This window comes from Lepidochelys kempii, chromosome 6 (assembly GCF_965140285.1).
Source record: "Lepidochelys kempii isolate rLepKem1 chromosome 6, rLepKem1.hap1, whole genome shotgun sequence".
Lineage (NCBI taxonomy): Eukaryota > Metazoa > Chordata > Testudines > Cheloniidae > Lepidochelys > Lepidochelys kempii.
In genome coordinates, this window is record NC_136385.1 from 31,567,870 (window position 1) to 31,588,502 (window position 20,633).

General features: G+C 41.1%; 2 protein-coding genes, 1 long non-coding RNA gene and 2 other non-coding genes across 11 annotated transcripts in view; 4 read left to right on the forward strand and 1 right to left on the reverse strand.

The window, feature by feature from the left end:
- The window catches only part of PIK3C2A (phosphatidylinositol-4-phosphate 3-kinase catalytic subunit type 2 alpha), a 90,304-nt gene extending 77,865 nt beyond the window's left edge, over positions 1–12,439 (forward strand). For 2 of the 6 annotated variants that reach the window (XM_073347387.2, XM_073347391.2), the window contains 9 exons: positions 1,312–1,468; positions 1,987–2,096; positions 2,981–3,188; positions 3,775–3,899; positions 5,829–5,946; positions 6,038–6,119; positions 7,557–7,666; positions 7,935–8,060; positions 8,746–12,108. In XM_073347387.2, the coding sequence (XP_073203488.1) occupies positions 1,312–1,468; positions 1,987–2,096; positions 2,981–3,188; positions 3,775–3,899; positions 5,829–5,946; positions 6,038–6,119; positions 7,557–7,666; positions 7,935–8,060; positions 8,746–8,928 (1,219 nt within the window). In that variant the 3' untranslated portion in view covers positions 8,929–12,108. Of the gene's footprint in view, positions 1–1,311; positions 1,469–1,986; positions 2,097–2,980; positions 3,189–3,774; positions 3,900–5,828; positions 5,947–6,037; positions 6,120–7,556; positions 7,667–7,934; positions 8,061–8,717; positions 12,109–12,148 lie in introns of those variants that run through there. The other 4 variants (XM_073347388.2, XM_073347389.2, XM_073347390.2 and 1 more) reach the window with 4 other exon arrangements.
- LOC140912653 (uncharacterized) overlaps positions 1–15,208 on the reverse strand; it is a 38,474-nt gene extending 23,266 nt beyond the window's left edge. For both annotated transcript variants that reach the window (XR_012159333.1, XR_012159334.1), the window contains exons 1-3: positions 14,628–15,208; positions 9,538–9,569; positions 8,208–8,261 (exon numbers count right to left, since the gene is read on the reverse strand). This is a non-coding gene — a long non-coding RNA (uncharacterized LOC140912653). The remainder of the gene's footprint in view (positions 1–8,207; positions 8,262–9,537; positions 9,570–14,627) is intronic.
- Positions 15,209–15,354: 146 nt separating this feature from the next.
- Positions 15,355–19,978, forward strand: RPS13 (ribosomal protein S13). The gene is made up of 6 exons (XM_073347393.1): positions 15,355–15,457; positions 16,068–16,116; positions 17,810–17,888; positions 18,269–18,438; positions 19,167–19,267; positions 19,899–19,978. The coding sequence occupies exons 1-6, from the start codon at positions 15,435–15,437 to the stop codon at positions 19,930–19,932; spliced, it is 456 nt and encodes a 151-aa protein (XP_073203494.1). The 5' UTR covers positions 15,355–15,434; the 3' UTR covers positions 19,933–19,978.
- LOC140913946 (small nucleolar RNA SNORD14) lies at positions 18,111–18,201 on the forward strand. Its single transcript, XR_012159709.1, has one exon. It is a non-coding gene; the product is annotated as a small nucleolar RNA SNORD14 (small nucleolar RNA).
- On the forward strand, positions 19,580–19,675 carry LOC140913947 (small nucleolar RNA SNORD14). The gene has a single exon (XR_012159710.1). It is a non-coding gene; the product is annotated as a small nucleolar RNA SNORD14 (small nucleolar RNA).
- Positions 19,979–20,633: the final 655 nt, after the last annotated feature.

Here is a 20,633-nt window from a genome sequence, read left to right on the forward strand (position 1 = left end):
TGGAGTGTGGAAGAAGTAAATTGCACCGTCTGGGTCACAGACCAATGGTGAATGAGAACATTTTCCTATAATGCGTATGGAGGATGAGTTGAAACATCTGTGTTTGACTGTCAGCAAGTGGATAATGTGAAGAGGAATAGAATTCATGTTTGGATGGATGGATCATTCTTATGCGCTGGATGATATACTGTATTAGTGTGGGGTGCTGGGTTGTCTCCTCAACGTGCAGTGCCAGAGAGCACCAGTGCTGAGGGTCTCTTAGACTAGAGTCCTTCCTTGGCACTGTCACGTACCGATGCTGGGGTACTCCATTAGGACGCACTCGGTGCCGGGTCCTGGTGGTCCGCAGCAGACTGGGGATGAAGAGCAGATTCCAAGAGCAACTGTTTGTCGGAAATCTCGCTCCTTTTTTGTTCTGGGGTGGAAAGCCCTGCAAATTTTGCACCTTTCTGTCTGGTGTACCTTCCCCAGACAATTCAGACATGAGTCGTGGGGGTCGCTCATTGGCATAGACTTACTGCAGGTTCTGTAGCATTTAAAGTCTAGGGCTCACGGCATACTCTGGAGCCCAAGGCGGGTGTTAGGGATTGGGGAAACTCTGCTCCCAAACCTTACTATATACACTATTTCCTAACATTAACTACAACTAAACGAAACTAACTATGGAAAGAAAGCTAAGCGAAGCATTTGCTAGGCAAGTGATCGCAATTCCAATGACCATCACTTCTAGTAAAAAGGAACTGGGGTTGGCAGGGTCCTATATCTAGCGCCATGAAGCCCCCGCTCTTGGGGGCTCCATACCTGACCTGATGGGAGCTGCTATGGGAAAACTTTCCAACAACTGTGTACACATTGCGCACACACCTGATTGGAATTGACATGAACAAGCACTTGAAGATGAACCTAACTTTTTATTCCCTGGTGTTTTCAAATGTAGTTGATTTTACACTGACAATTTTAACATAGCTTAAAGTTTTTTTTAACTGGAAATTACTACTTTCTGATGTTACCTGGTCACGGAGTAAAACTTCGGATTCATTAATTATTAAATACGATTTTTTTGGAAAGAATATTGTTTCCCTTTGAAATCATGGCTGTAACATTAGAATTATGAAGAATAGATCATACCCTGTGAGTGAGACTGACCTGCTCTCTGCAAGTCCAGTGATCGATTAATGCATGTAGTTCAAGCTCTCGGAAAAATACTGTTTTAGAATAGTAATTTAAATTTAGCAAATTGCAACTAAAAGTGCATGAAATTCCAAGAAAGTCCATTTAATAAACTATGTATTTTTGCTTTCTTTTAAACAGGGATCGGGCTCCTTTTGTGCTAACATCAGATATGGCCTATGTCATTAATGGTGGTGAAAAACCTACTATCCGTTTTCAGTTGTTTGTGGATCTCTGCTGCCAAGCTTACAATTTGATCAGGAAACATGCAAACCTCTTGCTTAACCTGCTTTCACTGGTAATAGTTTTTATTGCACATAATTTTCTTGTAGTTTAATTGTGGATTTTAGTAAGTTCCCTCCTAGGAAGTTACAGCTTCTGACAAATCCAGTCTATACCAAAAACCTAAATTGTTGGCATTTATACTTCAGAAGCACTTCTAAACGTGCTGTTACAAGCCAGAAATGTAGTAGTGTTCCTGTGGAAATACTGGGGGTACTTGTTACTGAGATTTTTTTACTTAGTTTTTGCACTATGGAAACTAAAATATAGCATAAATTTCCTACCTCTTACTACAGAAGCTAAAACTAAAGTAACTGCTAAATATTAAGAATTCCAAAACTAATTTTTCTTCAACTCTGGTGTTAACTGGCACAATGTGGTGGTGGGAGTATTTATTGGTTAATAGCATTAGTATTTGGGGCATTTGGGTACTACGTTAATCAAGTTTGGGGCCCTTCGTGTTTTAATTATTTAAATATAAAAATAGATTTGATATCTTGTTCCAATGTAAAAATAGTAACTCGTCTTCTATAGATGCTTGCTTCAGGGTTACCAGAACTTACTGGAGTTCAAGACTTAAAATATGTCCAAGATGCTCTTCAGCCACAAACTACAGATGCAGAAGCTACAATTTTCTTTACAAGGTACTAGATAAGTGACAAGTGAAACAGAACCAAAATATATAAACTCACCACTTTTTTTTTCCTGTTAGAAGCTCCTTCACTAAGATACTAAAACACTGAGACACTGTAATACTTACAGCTTATAGAAGTTCAGTAGTCTTGAAATTATCCTAATTATAAAATAAAATACTAATCTGTTATCTATCACTAATTGAGATCTGTACAGAACTTCATTTTCTCAAATGCTTAAATATAGGGCTAAAATGTTGAGGCTGTTTTATTTAAAAAAAAAACAGTGAAAATTCTAATGCATAAAATTCTGGGGGTAGTAATAGCTTAACAGCTTTATTTTGCTGTCCATCAGACTTGCACATTCATGAGGAAATATTCCCTAAATTGATTCCATAGCTAATATCACTCTTCTAAAGCTGTTTACAGTGGGAACCCTCTTGTGAAGTCGCATCTTTCAAAGAACAACTCTCACTGGAACTGCAGTTTGCCATGTTTTAGAAACCGTTCAGAAATCTAATTATAAATATTTTTGCTGTATCCAGTTTTCACTAAGTGAACTACTGGATCTCCTGCAGCATATTGTTTGTTGATTGCTTAACCTAAATTAATGAAAAATATGGTATGCATACAGCCTTGACAAACTCTGGACAACCTTTGTTGTTCAATATCCAATACTCAAATTTTGGGTAAAGTTATCCCAGCACATGCAGAAATGTCGTCATGTCAATGGACCAGTAACCATTTTTTTTGTCAAAACGTAATGTGTCTTTTTACCTCAGTGAGGATTTGATATATTTTAGAACTTGGAAGTTAAGGTGCTGACTGACAAAATTGGAATGTGTGCTCTGAATATGTAATTGTGCTCCAGCATTCAGTTATTTTCTCTTTTATAGGCTTATTGAATCCAGTTTGGGAAGTGTTGCCACAAAGTTTAATTTCTTCATTCACAACCTGGCTCAGCTGCGTTTTTCAGGCCTACCTTCCAACGATGAGCCCATTCTCTCATTTTCTCCCAAAACATATTCACTTAGACAGGATGGTCGAATCAAGGAAGTGTCCGTGTTTACGTACCAAAAGAGGTACAACCCAGATAAACATTATGTAAGTGTGTAGATTTTATTCCAATTTGTAAATACTCATTCTGCATGCTGCCACTGCCATACTTCCTCTCCACTGTTCACTTTTATTCACGTTCTCTTCCTCCAAATAAATTCAACTCTTATTAACAGAGAATTAGTCTATGCCCCAAAAGTGTGTAAAAAAAAAAAAAAAAAAAAAGGGGGTGGAGGGGGAGCAAAACATAACTATTCCTAAATGGGTTGATTCTGTTGTTTCTCTCAGCTGTCTATTTACCTACCAAGAATGGGAACAGAACATTAATTAATTTAGTGTAGAATACATTACAGGTTTACTGTAATTCTTCCTAAATCAAGCATTATAATCAGGGAATTAAGATTAAATGTAAAAAAGACATGTTAAGGTATGGAGAAAGTACAGTTAGTGTACCCAAACAACCCTGTAGTAACACTATGCAATAACAGTATGATTAAGAAGTTTAGTTTTTGTGGACCCAGATTAAATTGTTTTTAAAGACTCATTAGATTTTTTTTTTTCCACATGGTGCACTACAGCTATGGTTATTGCAATGCCCTAACTGCCTTTCCATATCTTAATGTGTTTAACGCAGATCTATGTGGTGAGAGTCTTGAGAGAGGGGCAAGTTGAACCAATGTTTGTCTTCCGGACATTTGATGAGTTCCAGGAGCTTCACAACAAACTTGGTATTCTCTTTCCTCTTTGGAAGTTACCAGGGTATGTTTCTAATTAAGATACCTCCTGTCCTTTATGTAGACAAAGGAATTTTATATTACATTTTCTTTCACTGAGTTTTTCCAGTGTTGGCATAAGTGTTAAAAGGGGAAGTTCTCACCCTTTACTCTGCTTTTGGGCTCACATCCAGAAATATATCTAATCATGGATGACAACAAAAATAGCCACTGTCTCTCTTTGAAGAGGGGAGGTCTTTCTTTGCTTAGTAAGACATCAGCTTGCTGTATTTGGTTTTCCTAAGTTCAAATCATTAAGGTATACAAAGTATTTCTTATTTTAAAAGAATTCTCTTTAGTTCCCTTTTGAAAGCGTTTCTGTGCTGCTGACATTGGGTCACAACAATTTTCATGATGCCCTGATGATAAAATTGGAATGAAAATTTGGCAGGGTGTGGCCTTTTTGTAAAGGATGTACCTTTTTGCCATCCCTATAAAAATCCACCCAAATTTGACCAATCAGTTTGCATATGTTCAGTGGCGACTTCTTATATTTTAGCAGCTAAATTCCCCAAAGACTTTGTCCACATTGAGCATGTTCCATCCCATAACTGATCAGGATGTTCTCTGCAATTGATGCTGTTGGCTGTACCAGGGCTGGATCTGAGAGCAGGGAGCCTCTCTCCTGTGCTCTGTAATGCCCCTGCTGCTCCAAGGTAGCATGGCGGAAAAAGCTACCTGATTCAGAAAAGAGCTGGACCTGTGGGTGGTAGATTGGGATAAAGTCTCCCTATCCCTCTGCTGTCAGCAAATATCTGTGAAACCCACTGGCCAAGTGTCCAGTTTAGCTAAAGTGCTAGTCCACATGCAGGATGATAAGCTATCAATCAACCTGCTGTCAATTACTCCATTAGCTCAAGTGATAAAGGTTTGTGTGATGGATCTCAAGGTTCCAACCCTGCTGAGGACCCATGTGTGTTGATATGATGACACATGGAACTTCTGTCTTTCGTTAGCTTTTTTTAAAAAAAACCTGGGGGAGCGCGCGCACACACCCACACCCTCCCCACCATGTTAAGGTTGCAAAGTTAAGCAGTGCTGGAATGCTGGAATTAAGGATGGCCGGGCAACCTTAATTCATCTTGTGTATATGCATTATGTTGTAGTCATTGATTACATGACCATATGCTATTTTTTTTCCACAGGACCCCAGCCTCATTCAGTGCACAGGCTGGACCTGCTCTGGGATGAGTTGGGGTTATGTGGTGAAGGAGGTGGTTGTGTGTAAGACCCCCTGCTTCATAAGGTGGTAGGTGTGTGTAGTGAATGAAGCTAGAGAGGGCAGGAAGACAAAGGTTGGTCTCATGATTAAGACTGCTGAAGACTGCCCTCAAGATTTGTATTTTATTCCTGCCTCTGTCAGTTCCTTTTCACAGATAGTGACTAATTGTGTGTTCAGTTTTTTCTGGGTGCCTGACTTTAGACCCAGGGGTCTAATTTGCAGAAGGTCTGGACAGCTGCAACTAAAGTCAGTGGAAGCTATGCTTTAAACATGTAAGGTACTCTGAACTACATTGAACAATGAAAAAACAAAATAGCGACTGCTGCTTATTAATTGTGCATTGAAAAAGGCAAGAGTTGTGTGGAAGGTATGTCTGTGGTAGTATGTAATCATGTACTTAAAGACTATACAACGCATATACACAAAGGAGTTGAATTAAATTTGCACATTGACTCTGGCACTTCCAAGCTTGTGGCTTTGCAACCTTAATATTTGAATGTATTTTTGTGTGTAATGTTGAATATAGCAAATATAATGGTGTGTTCATAAAGCAAATACACTAGTGTGCTTTGTCTCAAGTCATGACTTCATTGGCAAGAATACATATCAGCCGTTCAGGATTTAAGTTGTACTTAAATCTTAAGTAACTTCAGTAAAATTAGCAACAAAATGCATCTTGTCATTCTCTTGTAGCTTTCCTAATAAGATGGTTCTGGGAAGAACTCATATAAAGGATGTAGCAGCCAAAAGAAAAGTAGAGCTGAACAGCTACGTACAGAGTTTGATGAACAGTTCAGCAGAGGTGTCAGAGGTGACTGCTCAAAGCATTTACATAAAATGAGTTCAAACTCTCACATTTTAGTACATTTTAAGCTAACATGTAACCTTTTTCCCAAATGCAGTGTGATCTTGTTTATACTTTTTTTCACCCTTTACTTCGTGATGAGAAAGCTGAAGGAATAGATGGAATAGCTAAGCCTGCAGGTAGGAACACATGTTTTTTGGGGGTAAATTGAATGACTGCAATATAACATGAAAAACTTGAAAGTACTGCACAGTATAAAATCCAACTTTTGATTCCTCAGTTTAATAATTTTCCCCTCATGGAAAAAATAATCAGCCTTCAAATCAAATTCAAGCCTCCTTTACTTTGAAAATGTCTTTCAGGGTAAATCCTACACCATATGGTTTCAGATCAAGCAAAATAAAAATTGCACATAAGCGAGAATTTCTTGCTTATTTTTAATGCTTTTATTAATCAGATCAAATAAATACAGTAACTCCTCGCTTAACCTTGTAGTTATGTTCCTTAAAAATGCAACTTTAAGCGAAATGATGTTAGGCGAATCCAATTTCCCCATAAGAATTAATGTAAATGGAGGCGGGGAGGGTGGAGGTTAGGCTCCAGGGAAATTTTTTTCACCAGACAAAAGACTAAAATATAGTTTTTAAACAAACAGTTTAATACTGTATACAGCGATGATGATGATTATTATTGTGAAGCTTGGTTGAGGTGGTGAAGTCAGAGGGTGGGATATTTCCCAGGGAATGCCCTCAAGGGTTAACTCATTGTTAACGTAGCCTCACTCTCGACAAGGCAGCACGAATGGAGGGAGGGGAGACAGCATGGCAGACAGACACCCTGTGTGTGTGTGTGCGAGAGAGATGCACATGGCCTCCTTAGGTACGCTGACCCCACTCTTAAGTTCACTGCCTTTTTAAGTTAATCAGCAAGCTGAGATGGCCACTGCTGCCAGGAAGCTCCCTCAGTCCTGAGCCCTGTCCTGTGTCCCCCCTGCTCTATGGAAGATGGGGTAAGCAGGGTGCAGGAGCAGGGGGGACACCCTGACATTAGCCCCTCTGTTCCTCCCCACAGCAAGCAGGAGGCTCTGGAGAGCAGCTCCAAGGCAGGAGCAGCACATGGCACTGGGGGGAGGGACCTCTGAACTGCCAGCAATTGATAGCCTGCTGGGTGGCTGCTGCACAGGGGACTTGGGGGGGCTTGCTGGTCCACCCTGGTTCCAAGCCCCCACCAGCTCGCTCCAACACGCTGCTCTTCCTGCAAGCAGTGGGCAAAGCAGGCGGCTGCCAAATGACATTATAAGGGAGCATTGCGCAACTTTAAATGAGCATGTTCCCTAATCAGCAACGAAACAATGTTAACCGGGACGACTTTAAGTGAAGAGTTGCTGTACTCCAATTCTCTCACTCTAATCCTCCATGGTGATGCCTGTTAGAATATCTATTCTTTCTGGGTACCCAGACCTTGCCAATTTTGGAGGTAAAAAGTTCCTGACACACTGATAAAAACTGAAAAAAGGACGTGAACTTGGCATGTCTTACATTTTTCAGTTTTACCTTAGTACAGTGGTACTGATGGACAATTGTGTGAAGGAAAATAACCTGTGTGCATATTTTTAGATGCAAGTCAATCAAGTCCTACCTCAGGCAAAGTGGGAGGAGAAGTAAAGTTGTCCATCTCGTATAGAAATGGCACTCTGTTTATCATGGTGATGCACATTAAAGACCTGGTGAGTGAAGAAAGTGAACCAAAAATTCACAAACTTGTATTATATGAATGACTGCCATAGTACGCTGTGGGATGTTGGTGTGTGAGAGACAGAATAGAAGTATCTTCTTAAAACACATTTGTCTTCAGTTAGTCTGATTATGAGCAGTTGCTCATATGTTAGGTCATTTGGGGTGAACACAGACTCTAATGCATTTCTTTTAAAGAAAAATTCAAATGGACTACATTAAAATAGAATGAAGGCTAGTTGTTATGCTCTGTATTTACAGGTTACTGAAGATGGTGCAGATCCAAATCCTTATGTAAAAACATACTTACTTCCAGATATAAACAAAACATCTAAGCGCAAAACCAAAATCACACGAAAAACAAGGAACCCAACATTCAATGAAATGGTAAGAAAAGTCAATTACCTGGTAAAGATTCCATAACTGCCTTTCATAAATACATGCTGGTGACTACAATTTATTTGAAAGCCTGGTAAATAATTCCTGTCGAACATCTCTCAGTAAATTTGCTTTGCACCTCTGAAAGCTTTGTACCTTATAAATGTGCACACTCCTGTTCCAGATTTATTCCCAGCCCTTCTTCTTACCCTATAATAAAAAAAAAAATTAATATGTAAACAAGCTATTCTAATTAAAGAATACCTTAAGTGTGGTAAAGCAGAGTTTCTCATAATAAAGATTGTAACTCTGGAAGAGGCGAAAAAAATCTTAGATATTGGCATAGTCGAACTTGAATTCACAAAATGCATTGGCTATAACCCACATCACTTGATGGCTCTCTGGTTGCTCTGAACTGATTGGACTTAGCAATCTTTTCACTTACCAGCACCTTCCATCCAAGCTACTCAGGATACTTTAAGTTACACAATACCCCTCTAACAGATAAACATCCCCTTTTTACAAAGGATAACTGAGACACAGACTTGCCCGGGGTCACACAGCAAGTCAGTGGTCGACCCAGGAGAACAACCCAGGAGCCCATCTATAAATCCCTTTAACCGCCAGCTGTCCTTATAATTCTGGACATCTAATAAACTGTCTTAGCTTTCATTGGCTGTGTGTTTTTTCATAGCTTGTGTACAGTGGATACAGTAAGGAGACTTTGAAGCAGAGGGAACTTCAGCTAAGTGTGCTCAGTGCAGAATCGTTGCGTGAGAACTTCTTTCTGGGTGGAGTTATGCTGTCCCTAAAGGATTTCAACTTGAGGAAGGAGACTGTTAACTGGTATCAGCTGACTGCTGTGCCATATCTGTGAACTCCTACAGCAGAAAATAACAGAAGTGAAGCAATTCTGCTCACTTGTGCTTTGTGCGTTTTTCCTACTTGAAAATAACTTGGACATTTTAAAATGAGACTCTGCGTTTCAACACGTGTTGGACCAACCCTCCCCAAGCTAAAACCACAGGATTTCTAGAAACCACCTGTTTTTCACTTACGTGGTGATATCCAAGCATTAATCTAAATTAATTTTTGTAATCATAGTACTTGCGGGTAACTCAAGTTTTAAACCATCCCTGGAATATTCAGATAGTTTATTCTGGCTTTACTGTATCAGTTTAATCACTTGCCCTGTGGATATAGTACAAGTCGTCTTTTCTGTTACCTGTTACATTATACATGGCAAGGTGTTGTAGAATGCCAGAGGAAAGATGTGGGTGGTTTATGATGACGTTCCCACTATTCACCATTCATTGGTGCAGCAATGGTCAGTAAAATGTCAGTGGTTGCACAAACAGTCAGAAACGAAATTGGACAGAACAGCTAGAAAACATTTGTGTTGCATTTAACCTCAAGGTTCAAATGTATCTGAAACATTGATCAGAATGAGTGCCCATGATGGAAGTTGTAAATAATGGTGCCTTACCTTATAATTCAAATGCTTCTTGTACCTCATTTCTGAAATTTAAAAATGTACCTGTTAGCCAGGTTTAACAAATGCTCTTATCCAGCTCTTTTTAAAAGGGGCAGATACATGACACCTTCTGAATCTTTTATTTGGAAAACGTATTCAGTTTCCTAGACATAGTTTGAGTTTTATACCAGCTATCTGAGTAAGATTAGTCAATCCATTTAAATGAAGTCCTCTGTGCGAGACACTGATGATTTGCAAACTTTGAATGAAGACCGGGTTGGTTGTGATGCCACATGTGTGATCTTCCCACGTTTTAAAACCGTTCTTAAAATGTCAAGGACCTCAGTAGTGCAGTCAGCAAATACATTAGCTTGTCATCTAGGGACTCGGGTTCAACTATCAGGTCACAAATGATATTTACACATAAAATACTTTACGTCACAACTTCACGTAATTGATTCTCCCCACTTGAAAATCCTAGGACTCCAATAGCAGATACGTTGCAGGTCAGAAATGATTTGCGTTGGCAGATATACTTGGCTCATTCTAGTGTTCAGTCCCTCACTTCTTGTAAAAACTCTATATTGATAAATTTTATTCCTTTATGTGATACAATATTTAAAACACCATAGGGTGCAAATACAATTTACGGTCTCATGCATGTGATTAGTTACTCTACTGGGTCTAGCTGCAGTACATGTATAGTTTTCTCATTCACCTATCAGTTTTATGGTGATCACAGTCTGTTCTCTTTGGACAAAGCTGTCTGAAGACTGTAAAATCACACTAATTTTTAGCACTATTTTAAAAACACTTTTCAATCAAGGCTGACAGTGATAGAACTTAAAGTAAAATATGCAATGAAGAAGACACAGGACAGGCAACTTACAATCCATTTTATTTGTCCATCAATAAAATGCTCTTTAGATTCTTCCCCTGCCCCCAAACACACACACACACTCTCACTCTCTTATAATGACCAATCATCTTTCCAACCCAGAAGAGCAAAGTACAATAGAAAAGTACACTTAAATCTTCTTTTGGTGCCTAAAACATTCACGGTCCAATTTCTTAGGAATGATTACAACAAAAATCTAAGAATGTCTTTCTGAATGTTAAACTGATGGGAGCTAGTTAAAATAAAAACCAAAATCCCAGTTTTATTAGCTATCTTGTGCATAATTTTTTTCATTCAGTATATAGCATGTAAATAGTAACCTATAGTAAATATAACGAACTAGATTTTATTTCCTGCTCACTTGATGCTTTTGAGACTTATTCCATTCCATCATCAAAACCACAAGTCACTTAGACACAGGAAAGTAGACTACTGTTTTTGTGAAACGTTCCATTGTTAAATAAATTGAAAGCAATACATACTGCCTTTTTGCAGTGTTATTACAGCACAGTGTCTTACAGCACAAAATATACTGGTAAGTAGAAACTCAATGCTTTTTTAAAAATTGATTTTGCAGCTGTGACAGTTGTCTGGACTTCGGTTAAATATGTAGTACTGTATGATTGTTAGCATTTGTCCTGACCTCTGGTTAACAGTGTTCATAGCTCAACTGATTTCTGTGCCTTTCCCTCCCCTTTTACAAAATCCACATTGACTCAAGCTTTTTAGGATCATGTTTTTATTTTTTTGTCTGTAAAACCTAGTCTTGGGTCCTCACCAAAATATTAGAGGAACAGCACTGAGTTTGCATCTCTTTGCACTATTCTTGATGGGTTAGAAAAAATCAGTGGTCAAGACTTTTGATAAACTGTTAATCATTTTTATTATTAAAGGATAAATAAAAGTAAGCATGATAAAGGAACATACTAAAATTGGGATGAAATTTGTTTTAAAATATAGTCTCAACAGCTTTTTATACCTTGTTTGATCTAGTAAAAATTACATTTTATGCAACATATGTGGCCTGCAGCCAGAAATAGAATAGTCTCTAAGGAGCATATGTTTTGATATTTGAAAATAACGGCTTGCTCTGAGAACAGTTATCGCCTCATTTTCTCTACTAAATAACCTAACCTAGGACTTTGCACTGATGTTTTTATTACTGTCTTTTTATGATCTACAGGTACCTATATGTAGAAGCATGTGCGATCTTTGATAAAAAGTTCTCATTTCTCTATTTTTTAAAAAGGTTGTGTAGACATCTCAATATCTTGCCTTAAAGTGACTGCTCTTTCTAGGATTCTAATATGGTGGGGTTTTTTTCAAATTAAATAAATCTTATTTCTGGTATTTGCAGGATATGCATGTTACATAGAGGGGAAAAATGTTTGGCCAATATTGCACCATTCTCATAATCCACAGGAAATTAATTTCCTTGTATGCTATTTACTCACATACTGTGATTAAAATAGTGTAAATATTTCATAGATGGTATTGGTAAAACTCATTGGGAGCAAATATGGTAGTTTGCCTCACATTATCTATACATCTGTAAGAACCAAATAATTCAATTATAGCGATAGCTAATTAAGATGCACAATATTGCCATCAAAACCCTACCTGTAATGAATGGGTTAAATGTGACTGTCTTACAATGACATTAAACACTATTCTGGAATAAAGAACTTGTGCGGTCTCTTTTCCCTCCCTTCTCCACTCAAACAGAAACCTCTGAAGCCAAACTCTACCCTAAGATGTGGGCAACTTTATTTGAAAACCAAAAGGAAAAGTCTACATGTGTCAAGATACTAATTGGCCTTCAGTATTCAAAATACCCAGTGCTATAAAATTTTTTCCCCATATGTTAGTATTAAATTAACCCTAATAGTGACCTTTGTAAACATCCGAGTTGAAAACTTTCAGTACAGGGGATTTAGCCGGATATTTTCCATGGCCTATTGTTAGGGCTCAATGTTTCATGGATTCCATGACTTCTGCAGGGGCCAGTGTGGCTGACCCCAGGGCTGCCCAAGCAGCTGGCTTTTGGGCCAGCTGCTTAGGCGGCCTCGGGGACAGCCACACCGGCTGCTGCTGGAGTGGTCCCACACCCAGCCACACTGACCGCTGTTTGAGAAGCCCTAGGAAACTAGCCCTGGGGACTCCCCAAGCAGCAGTTCTCAGGTGGCCAGTGCAGCCGCTTCCTCGGGGCAGCAGTGCTTGGGCGGCCAGTGCAGCTGTCCGTAGTCTTCCCCTGGGCAGCCAGTGTCACAGCAGGCCCCAGCAGTGACCCCCATATTTATAGTGTCATGGATAGGTCATGGGCCCGTAGATTTTTCATCTTGCCTGTGACCTGTCCATGACAGGCTACAATTTAGTCATGGGTATCTATAGTATATCTTATGATTCACTTAAGCATATTCTATCAAATTCAGGGTTAGGGTTCCTCTCCTCACCGGGAAACCTCAGCACAGTGATGATCCCAACAAATTATATTTGTGTGCATGTAAAATGCAAAACACTTATTTCTACAGATGGGGAAGGGCTGGAATTCATTCTTAGAAGCCTTAAGGAAGGGAGACAGTAGAAGAAAAGTGATCAATAAAAGAAACCAAGAAAAACTAGCCCACTCCTGAACTTTGGAAAACCTCAACTTTGTACACAGAGCTATGAAATCCTGAGTTTGTACACTAGCAATAAGCAGGAAAAACAAGTCTACAGTAGTTGGAAATGGTGGATTTATGTATCTCATGTAATCAATAAAAACTAAATTCATTCAGGAATGAATTCTTATTTCTTAGGTGTGCAGGTATGATTCTTAGTATATTTCTTCTCACTTCAACCTGATGCCCTTTTAACAAAAAAAAAAGTCAAACTGTAAGATTAACCTCTAGAAAGTTTTAAAACCCATATCAAACAATCGGCTCAAGTCAATGGAAAGTGGTTAATTACAATTTGTCTTTATGGGGTTAGAAGTCCAGTAACACTGAGCGAATAATTAGGGAAGTAATATGACTAGTATTCACAGCCTTCAGAGAAAAGTCTTGTCTTTTTTTTTTTTAGTATTTTCCTCCCTTTACAATCACATCTGCACCAACTTTTTTTCTAAAAGAATCCTAGTGTAGTTAAAGTTGTAGGACTAAATCACAACTTACCAGCAGATACAACATTTTATGTAACAAAAATGTTCAAGGATTTATCTCCAGGCGTTAAAGTAAAAATTGTGTTAGAATTAAAGTTCTAATGCATTTTTGGACTGGGGGTAAACAGGAAAAAAATAGGGGTGTAGATGCAGCTGTGCTTGCCAGTCTCCACTACCCATCTGTAACAGAGCACTACAGCTTGATGAACATGGTGCACAGATGTTCTGAGCAAAACACTTGCTGGATGCTACAAGAGTAAGTTGTGCATGGCCTATCTGGTGCTGTGGTTGACAGGAAGGGGTTTCTTCCTGGCAGGAGCAGAATGTACTATAAACTGCAGTGCTCGGTGTGTTGACTTGCAAGGAAAAATTAACCATGTCACATACTCTAACCTTTTGCATATGAAACTTCCAAATTGTTGGAAAGGGCAAGATTCAAAGAATTTAGTCAACACCTGTGGCAATGTCACCAGGAGGAAATGTTAGGAGAAAATAACCACTTAGGTATATCAAGCACTAACGGGACTAGGAAACTGCAATATTTTTTTTAAGGTACTAGACTAATGCTAAGGCCTCTATTGCTTGGCAGGTTAGGACAATGGGCAATGCTGCCAGATCATAGTAAGAAAAAAATATCTTCCACCACCTGTGCCTACTCTGACTAGGGAGGCTACTTATGCACATGGGCTCAGCCTTGCTGTCAGTTTCCTCCCTGGCTGTTTACTCAACTGTTGCCTCTTGCCAGAGCTGCAGAGGTGAGTGCTCTGTGGCCCAGTGTGGATATGGTGTGAAGAGTGACATGAGCAGGTGTGGGCGCATGCCCCGTCTGCCTCTGACACAGGCTAAGGTGCTGTGGGTGCCCAGGCTTTTACCTTCCCCATTTAGCAGGGGTTAGAGACCGCGTGCCTTGGTTGGAGGACTGGAATCTCTGTTGATGCCGGGGGGGGGACGGGGCGGCATAGCCCCCCCTTTGAGTCTGAGCCTCGTGGGGGCCTGGGCAAGCAGCACAGAGCAAAATGGGTACTGAGCAAAGCAGAGGGGAGCTCTTGCTGGGCAGCCTCTCACCATGAGAGTGGCACGGGTGGGTCAGACTAATGGTCTATCCGCCCCGCGTACGGTCTTCCAAGAGTGGCTGCCATCAGGCGCTTTGGAGGGAATGAGCAGCGGAGCGCTCCTGGCGTGGATCCAGCCCGTCCCAGCGCCGGACGGAGGGCCAGGCCCACCCCGATCCCGAATCTCTGGCCAGCTTGGGAACGCCCAGCTGGACCCGCCCCCTCCCCGAGCCCGCCTGGCTCCGCGCTCCCCCGCCCGCGCTGCGTGGCGAGGAAGGTCCCGGGCTTGGCGTTACACTGGCTGCCGCCGGCGACCCCGGCTCTGCGAAGGGTCCATTAGAAACGGGCCTCAGGCCGCTCCCCCGCCCGGCGTCTCTCTGCCAAGCGCAACGTCCCGGTCTTTCCCCGGGGCCCCCTGGCCGCTCCTGGCGCCCCTGCCCCCGGGCCCAGCCGCTGCGGGAGCTCGTGGGGCTGGGACCCGCCCGCCCGCTCCTGGCCCCTGCGCGGGGCAGGCCTGGGCGCCCGCCGGGCCGCTGGAGGCCAGCGGGACCCGCCTGTGACGGAGTGGCGGCGCAGGGCACGCTGGGATTTCTCATCCGCACTCGCCCGCCCCCAGCGCCCGCTGGGAAGGCTCCTCCTGTCGCAGTGCATGCTGGGAGCCATAGTTTCCCCCCCCCTCCCCGGATGGGTGAGGAGACCGCCTCTCTGGTTGGCCGGCGCGCGGACAGGGCGGGGTTACGCGTTGACGTCCCTTCCGGCGGAAGAGGTGAGCCACAGCCCCCGCCTCCCCCTGGTCTTTCTTTCGTTGCTCGGCGCCATCATGGGTCGCATGCACGCTCCGGGGTAAGCGGCGGTGGCGGCGCCGGGGATCGTGCCTAGCTAAGTAGGGCTGGCCGGAGCGTCCCGGCGCGCGGAGAGACGGGCCTGGCCGGGGCGGGCAGAGGGAGGCCGGAGCGGGGGTTTCGGGCCCCGCCTGCGCGAGGGGCACGTGTCGGGCTCGGCCCCGGCCCGTGGGGCTCTGCGGCAGCGCAAGGCCCCGCACCCCGCTCGCAGCCGAGGGCAGCGCTGGGATTTGGGGGCTGGCACCGGCCGGCTGCAGGAACCAGCGCGCGCCTGCCCTGCTGCCCGCCCCTCCCCCTCTGAGAGTCGCTTGTAAACCCCGCACCCCCCGCACCCCAGTGTTTCACAGTAGCCCTTGTTAAGGACCTCGCCCTAGCTCAGAGCAGCCAGGCCGGGAGCTGTGGGGAGCGCCCAGCAGTTCATGGGGTGGCCACGCTGGTGAGGGTGGATAGATACAGGCAGATGCACAGACTGGGCTCGGCAGTAGTGACCGTGGTAAGTTACAGTCCCGGGGGATTGCCCCATGCATGTGTCGCCCTGAGGTTTAAAATTTAAAGATTTTTTTTTTCCTTTAATTTTTCCATTCAGTATCACATGCCTCTCTTTTCAACAGGAAGGGCCTGTCCCAGTCAGCCTTGCCCTATAGACGAAGTGTGCCCACAGTAAGTAAACATCTTGTTTGTTTGTCATATTACTTTCACATCTTGACCATTGGTTTGATTGAGCTTAGGTGTAGAGTGTTAAAGGATCTGATTTTCACCCACGCTTCCAGTTTGGTGGATGCAGCTTTATGCCCCCAGTGAAAGTCAAGCACAGCTTGTAGTATATAGATATTTATTTACATGAGTTGCATGTGCAGATAGTTTGGTGTTTAAATCTTGCCAATTTTTGTCCTGGGGATTGTAGAGCTTGTCAACAGAAAACTAGATCCTATAACCTAGTGGCTCCCCATTTGCTTGGAAAGAGTTCGTGGTCTCTGCAGTTTATGGGACAATTCTATATCTTTCCAATTACTTTCACAAAACTTCTGTAGGCAGTATCAAAGACAAGGGATTGACTGTACTTGGAGAATGTGACTTCCTAAAGACATGTCTGCACATGGACACAGGTAACTTTAACTGAAGGTGTGAATTTAAAGCACACTAATGAAATGTAGTGGCCTTACTTCACTTCAGCTTCACTGTGTAAGTGAATTAAGCTAAAGTGAACTAAGGCTACTTTACTTCTGAAAGAGAGCATTCTCACAGGGGTTTAATGTTGTCTAGTCATATCTTCAGTTAGTTCAAGTTGACTTTCCTGAACATCCTCTAAGAATGATCTCAGCTATGAATAGAGCATTGAGGTGAATGCTGCAGTGCTGCTTCCAGGGCAGTCTTCCCTCAAGAAAACCTTAAAAGGTTTGAAATGCTAGTTATTTAACTTAATATATTTTTATTAAGAAAGTTACTCTGCAAGTTACTCTTTTAAGTTAAAGACCTACACAAACATTAAGCTGCTAGACAGAGATTGTTGTCCCATGCACAAAGTAAACTAAAAATACAGAGTAACTTTTCTCCATCTTAATTTCTACTGATAGATAAGCGAGAAGGCAAACTGGCTGTTTTTAGGTTGGAGATCCTCTAAGTCTTCAGTTAAATTTCAGTACTGCGAAATTCACTATAGATTTGCATTACTTTTTCATATGATTTTGTTTGACAAATCAGACAGTAAAACCAAGTAACTACTGGAGACCATATTTGAAGATCCAATTGGAGAGGAACATACTTGCTGTTACAAATCTGAGTCCATTTAGTTCCTTTTAGGTTTTCTTATCAGATAGTTGTGGAACTTCAGTTTTCCACGTTTTGTCAGGTAGTGTTGTGTTCACTAAGGCAATCTCTTACTTCAAACCACAGAATGCCTTTTAACAATTAACTCACCAGAACCATTTCTGATTAAATTCTGACTTGGAATTTTACCAGAAATGGTTTTTTGCATGTCACCATGTACAACATGATCATAGTAGTTGCACTGCTGCTATGGGTTCGGTCATAACTCCCTGGTGATATAATTTTTTTCAGTTCTGTTATGGTGTAGTGCCTGTCCAAGTTTCGTTGTGCTCTTGGGCACTACAAAGCAGTCCACTTCCAGCCTCTAGAGAAGATTGTAGAGCAATCATGTGGATGTGTGCTTCTGATGTTTAGCACTGACTGTTCTGTGCATGCCATTAGTGAAACATGCTAAGGATATCCCCTTGAAAGTGCACATAAATATTTAAGACTATTATTGCATTTCAAAACTATTAGCTGTGTCGTTTCTCCTGCGTAATCTACACTTATTCATCACTGTGCCTCTTCACATCAATTTTTTTTCTAGTGGTTAAAACTTACATCTGATGATGTAAAGGAACAGATCTACAAACTGGCTAAGAAGGGTCTGACTCCCTCACAGATCGGTAAGTTTTCTGAACTCTTATCTGAGTTTAATTCTCAGTTTTGCCAAAACTTCTTGGTGACATTGGATATCTTAATGTGAAACCTTAATCTCTGTCTGCTTTGATTGTTTTTTTTTCTCCCCTCTGAATAATACGGGTAGTCTGGGGAGGTAGGTTAAATTAGTTGTTTGTAAAGTGCTTTGTGGTCCAGCAGTTCCATTGCTCTGGTAAAATGTAGATGTTTCACTGTGATGATTGTTTTCCAACCATTCGCAGTTTCCACCAGAAAGGTTTTCCTTAATGTTGGCTAAACCTTCCTTGGATGTCTGAGTGAGCCTTGATAATAGTAGCACTTGTTGGCATGTTTTTTCTGGTATAAAGTATATAACTTTTAATTTCAGGTGTAATCCTAAGGGACTCTCATGGTGTTGCCCAAGTTCGTTTTGTCACTGGCAACAAAATTTTAAGGATCCTTAAGTCCAAGGGACTTGCCCCAGACCTTCCTGAGGATCTGTACCATTTGATCAAGAAAGCTGTTGCTGTTCGTAAACATCTTGAGAGAAACAGAAAGGTAAGCTTTCATTGACCAAGGTCTTTGTGTGGCAAAAGAGTAAAAAAAGGTTTCTACCAAGATAAAGTTCTTTAAAAAGTACGCTAAACCTGGAAGAGTCTTTGAACTAATTTTAGACATGTTGTGATAATCAGTTGGATTATAAAGCTTTATTTGCATTTTCTTCATTTGTTTTTTGAAATATATAAATAGCAACTCAGTAGCTTCACTTTTTTTATTAGATGAATTGAATTTTGAAAGTGAACCTTGTGATACTATTCTGAAATTGCTATAAATATTTGAATTAATATTGTATGCAGTTATACAAAGTACAGATCAGTTTTTGATACTTGAGGTTAAGCTTGTATTCTAATCTTTACATGGCTGGTAACTTCGCAGCCAGAGCAGAGATTTTCAGTATGCTTCAGGAAATGTTGGCCATTACTTCATCTGAGTAAATGTAAAGGGCACAGCTGATAAAGCTAAGACTTTTATTGCTTGTAAAACCATACAAACAATTTTGGACTTGCCTGTCCTGTCGTTAGCACAAATGCTTATCTTCTACTTAAGTCTGGTTGATGGGTCAAAGAGCAGGATTAAACTCAAAAGTGGGGATAGTGGCCCTTTACAATAGCTGTGGGTAATACTCAAATACTTCTCCTTTCACCAAAGCTTGTCTTAAGAGTAAATAGATCTCTTTTAATGTCATAATGGGAATTTCTTGATTTGATTGTATCTTCCTTTTTAAGGATAAAGATGCCAAATTTCGTCTGATTCTGATTGAGAGCAGAATTCACAGGCTGGCTCGTTACTACAAGACCAAAAGAGTACTCCCACCCAACTGGAAGTAGTAAGTGTTTGTTCTCTTGTCATTTCCAACTTGGAGGTCCCACAGAGCTAATTGACTGTGGAGTTGAGTCCCCCACCCTCATTCCAGGGGGCAGGACTGTGACCGAAATAATAGACAGACTTAGCTAGGTTAGAAAATACAGTAAATTTGTAGGGTGATATATTGACCAGCATCAGCTAGATTAATTTATTATACAGTATAACATGTAAACTGCAATCTCATCAACCTTGTTTCAAATTATATATTTTTAATAATGTAAAATTGCTTTTCTCTATAGTGCCCACATCACTTCCATTGCTCAGGTCAGACTGCTCACTATGATGATTGATTTTTTTTTCAACCATTTGCAGTTTCCACCAGAAAGGTTTTCCTTAGTGTTGGCTTAACCTTCCTTGGATGTCTGAGTGAGCTCCTGTAATTTTGAAAAGCCTAAATTCAGCTAGTTAGACTGTTAAAAATTACTGCTATTGTAGCTGTTTTTTGCTCCAGTCAAATATAGAAGAGCTCATTTGAAGGAAAGTTTGGTTGGTTTGTTTTTTGGTTTTGGCAGCTCCGTTATCTGAGACGTTGCCACTGTACTGGCAATATCCAAAATGAGAGGGAAATAATTCTTTTTTTTTTTTTTTTCCAGCGAGTCATCCACTGCCTCTGCTCTGGTCGCATAAAAGTTCACTCTTCTTTTTACTGAAAGAATAAAGTCACATTAAAGACCTGTGTTGTCTTCTAAATTCTGTGTGGAAGTTTCAATAAATAAGCTTTGGGAAGCTGGTGTAAATTATATCAATATATAAGGGTGCTTGTTAAAAATTGGAGATATGAGTAGTATACTGGATCATATTTGGAGGGATGTGTAAGTGAATTGGATCATACCAATTAAACATATCTTATGTGGTTCTCATTGAAGCCTGTGCCTGATCTGTGAAGCTAGTGACGTAGCCATCTTGCTGCTGTACGCCCAGTTTCTGAACTATTTGTCCTTACCTTGTGGTGGTTTTACAGTAGCACATGTTTCTCTTGCTGCCATAACTTAGAAAACAGGTAAACAATTGATTTGCTTTTTCTAATGTGGCAAATTGAAATTGAGCGGCTGCATTTCAGTCTGGGAAAAGGTTGGAAATATAACAGTTGAATCCAGCCCTTGTAAGGAGAAATTGACTGGTATTTGACTATTTGTTAGACCTTCTTAATACTCGTAACTTAATGGTTTCTGTATTATATGAATTTCGCAGAGCTGGGATTCCCATGCCCTTAGCACTACCTGAATCTAGGCTCTGTGCTGTTAAATCAGCCACTGATACAAGAAAATATATAATCCAGTTGCAGTTGTACAGGTTGATTGAATATAGTGGTGTCTGATCAATCTTCT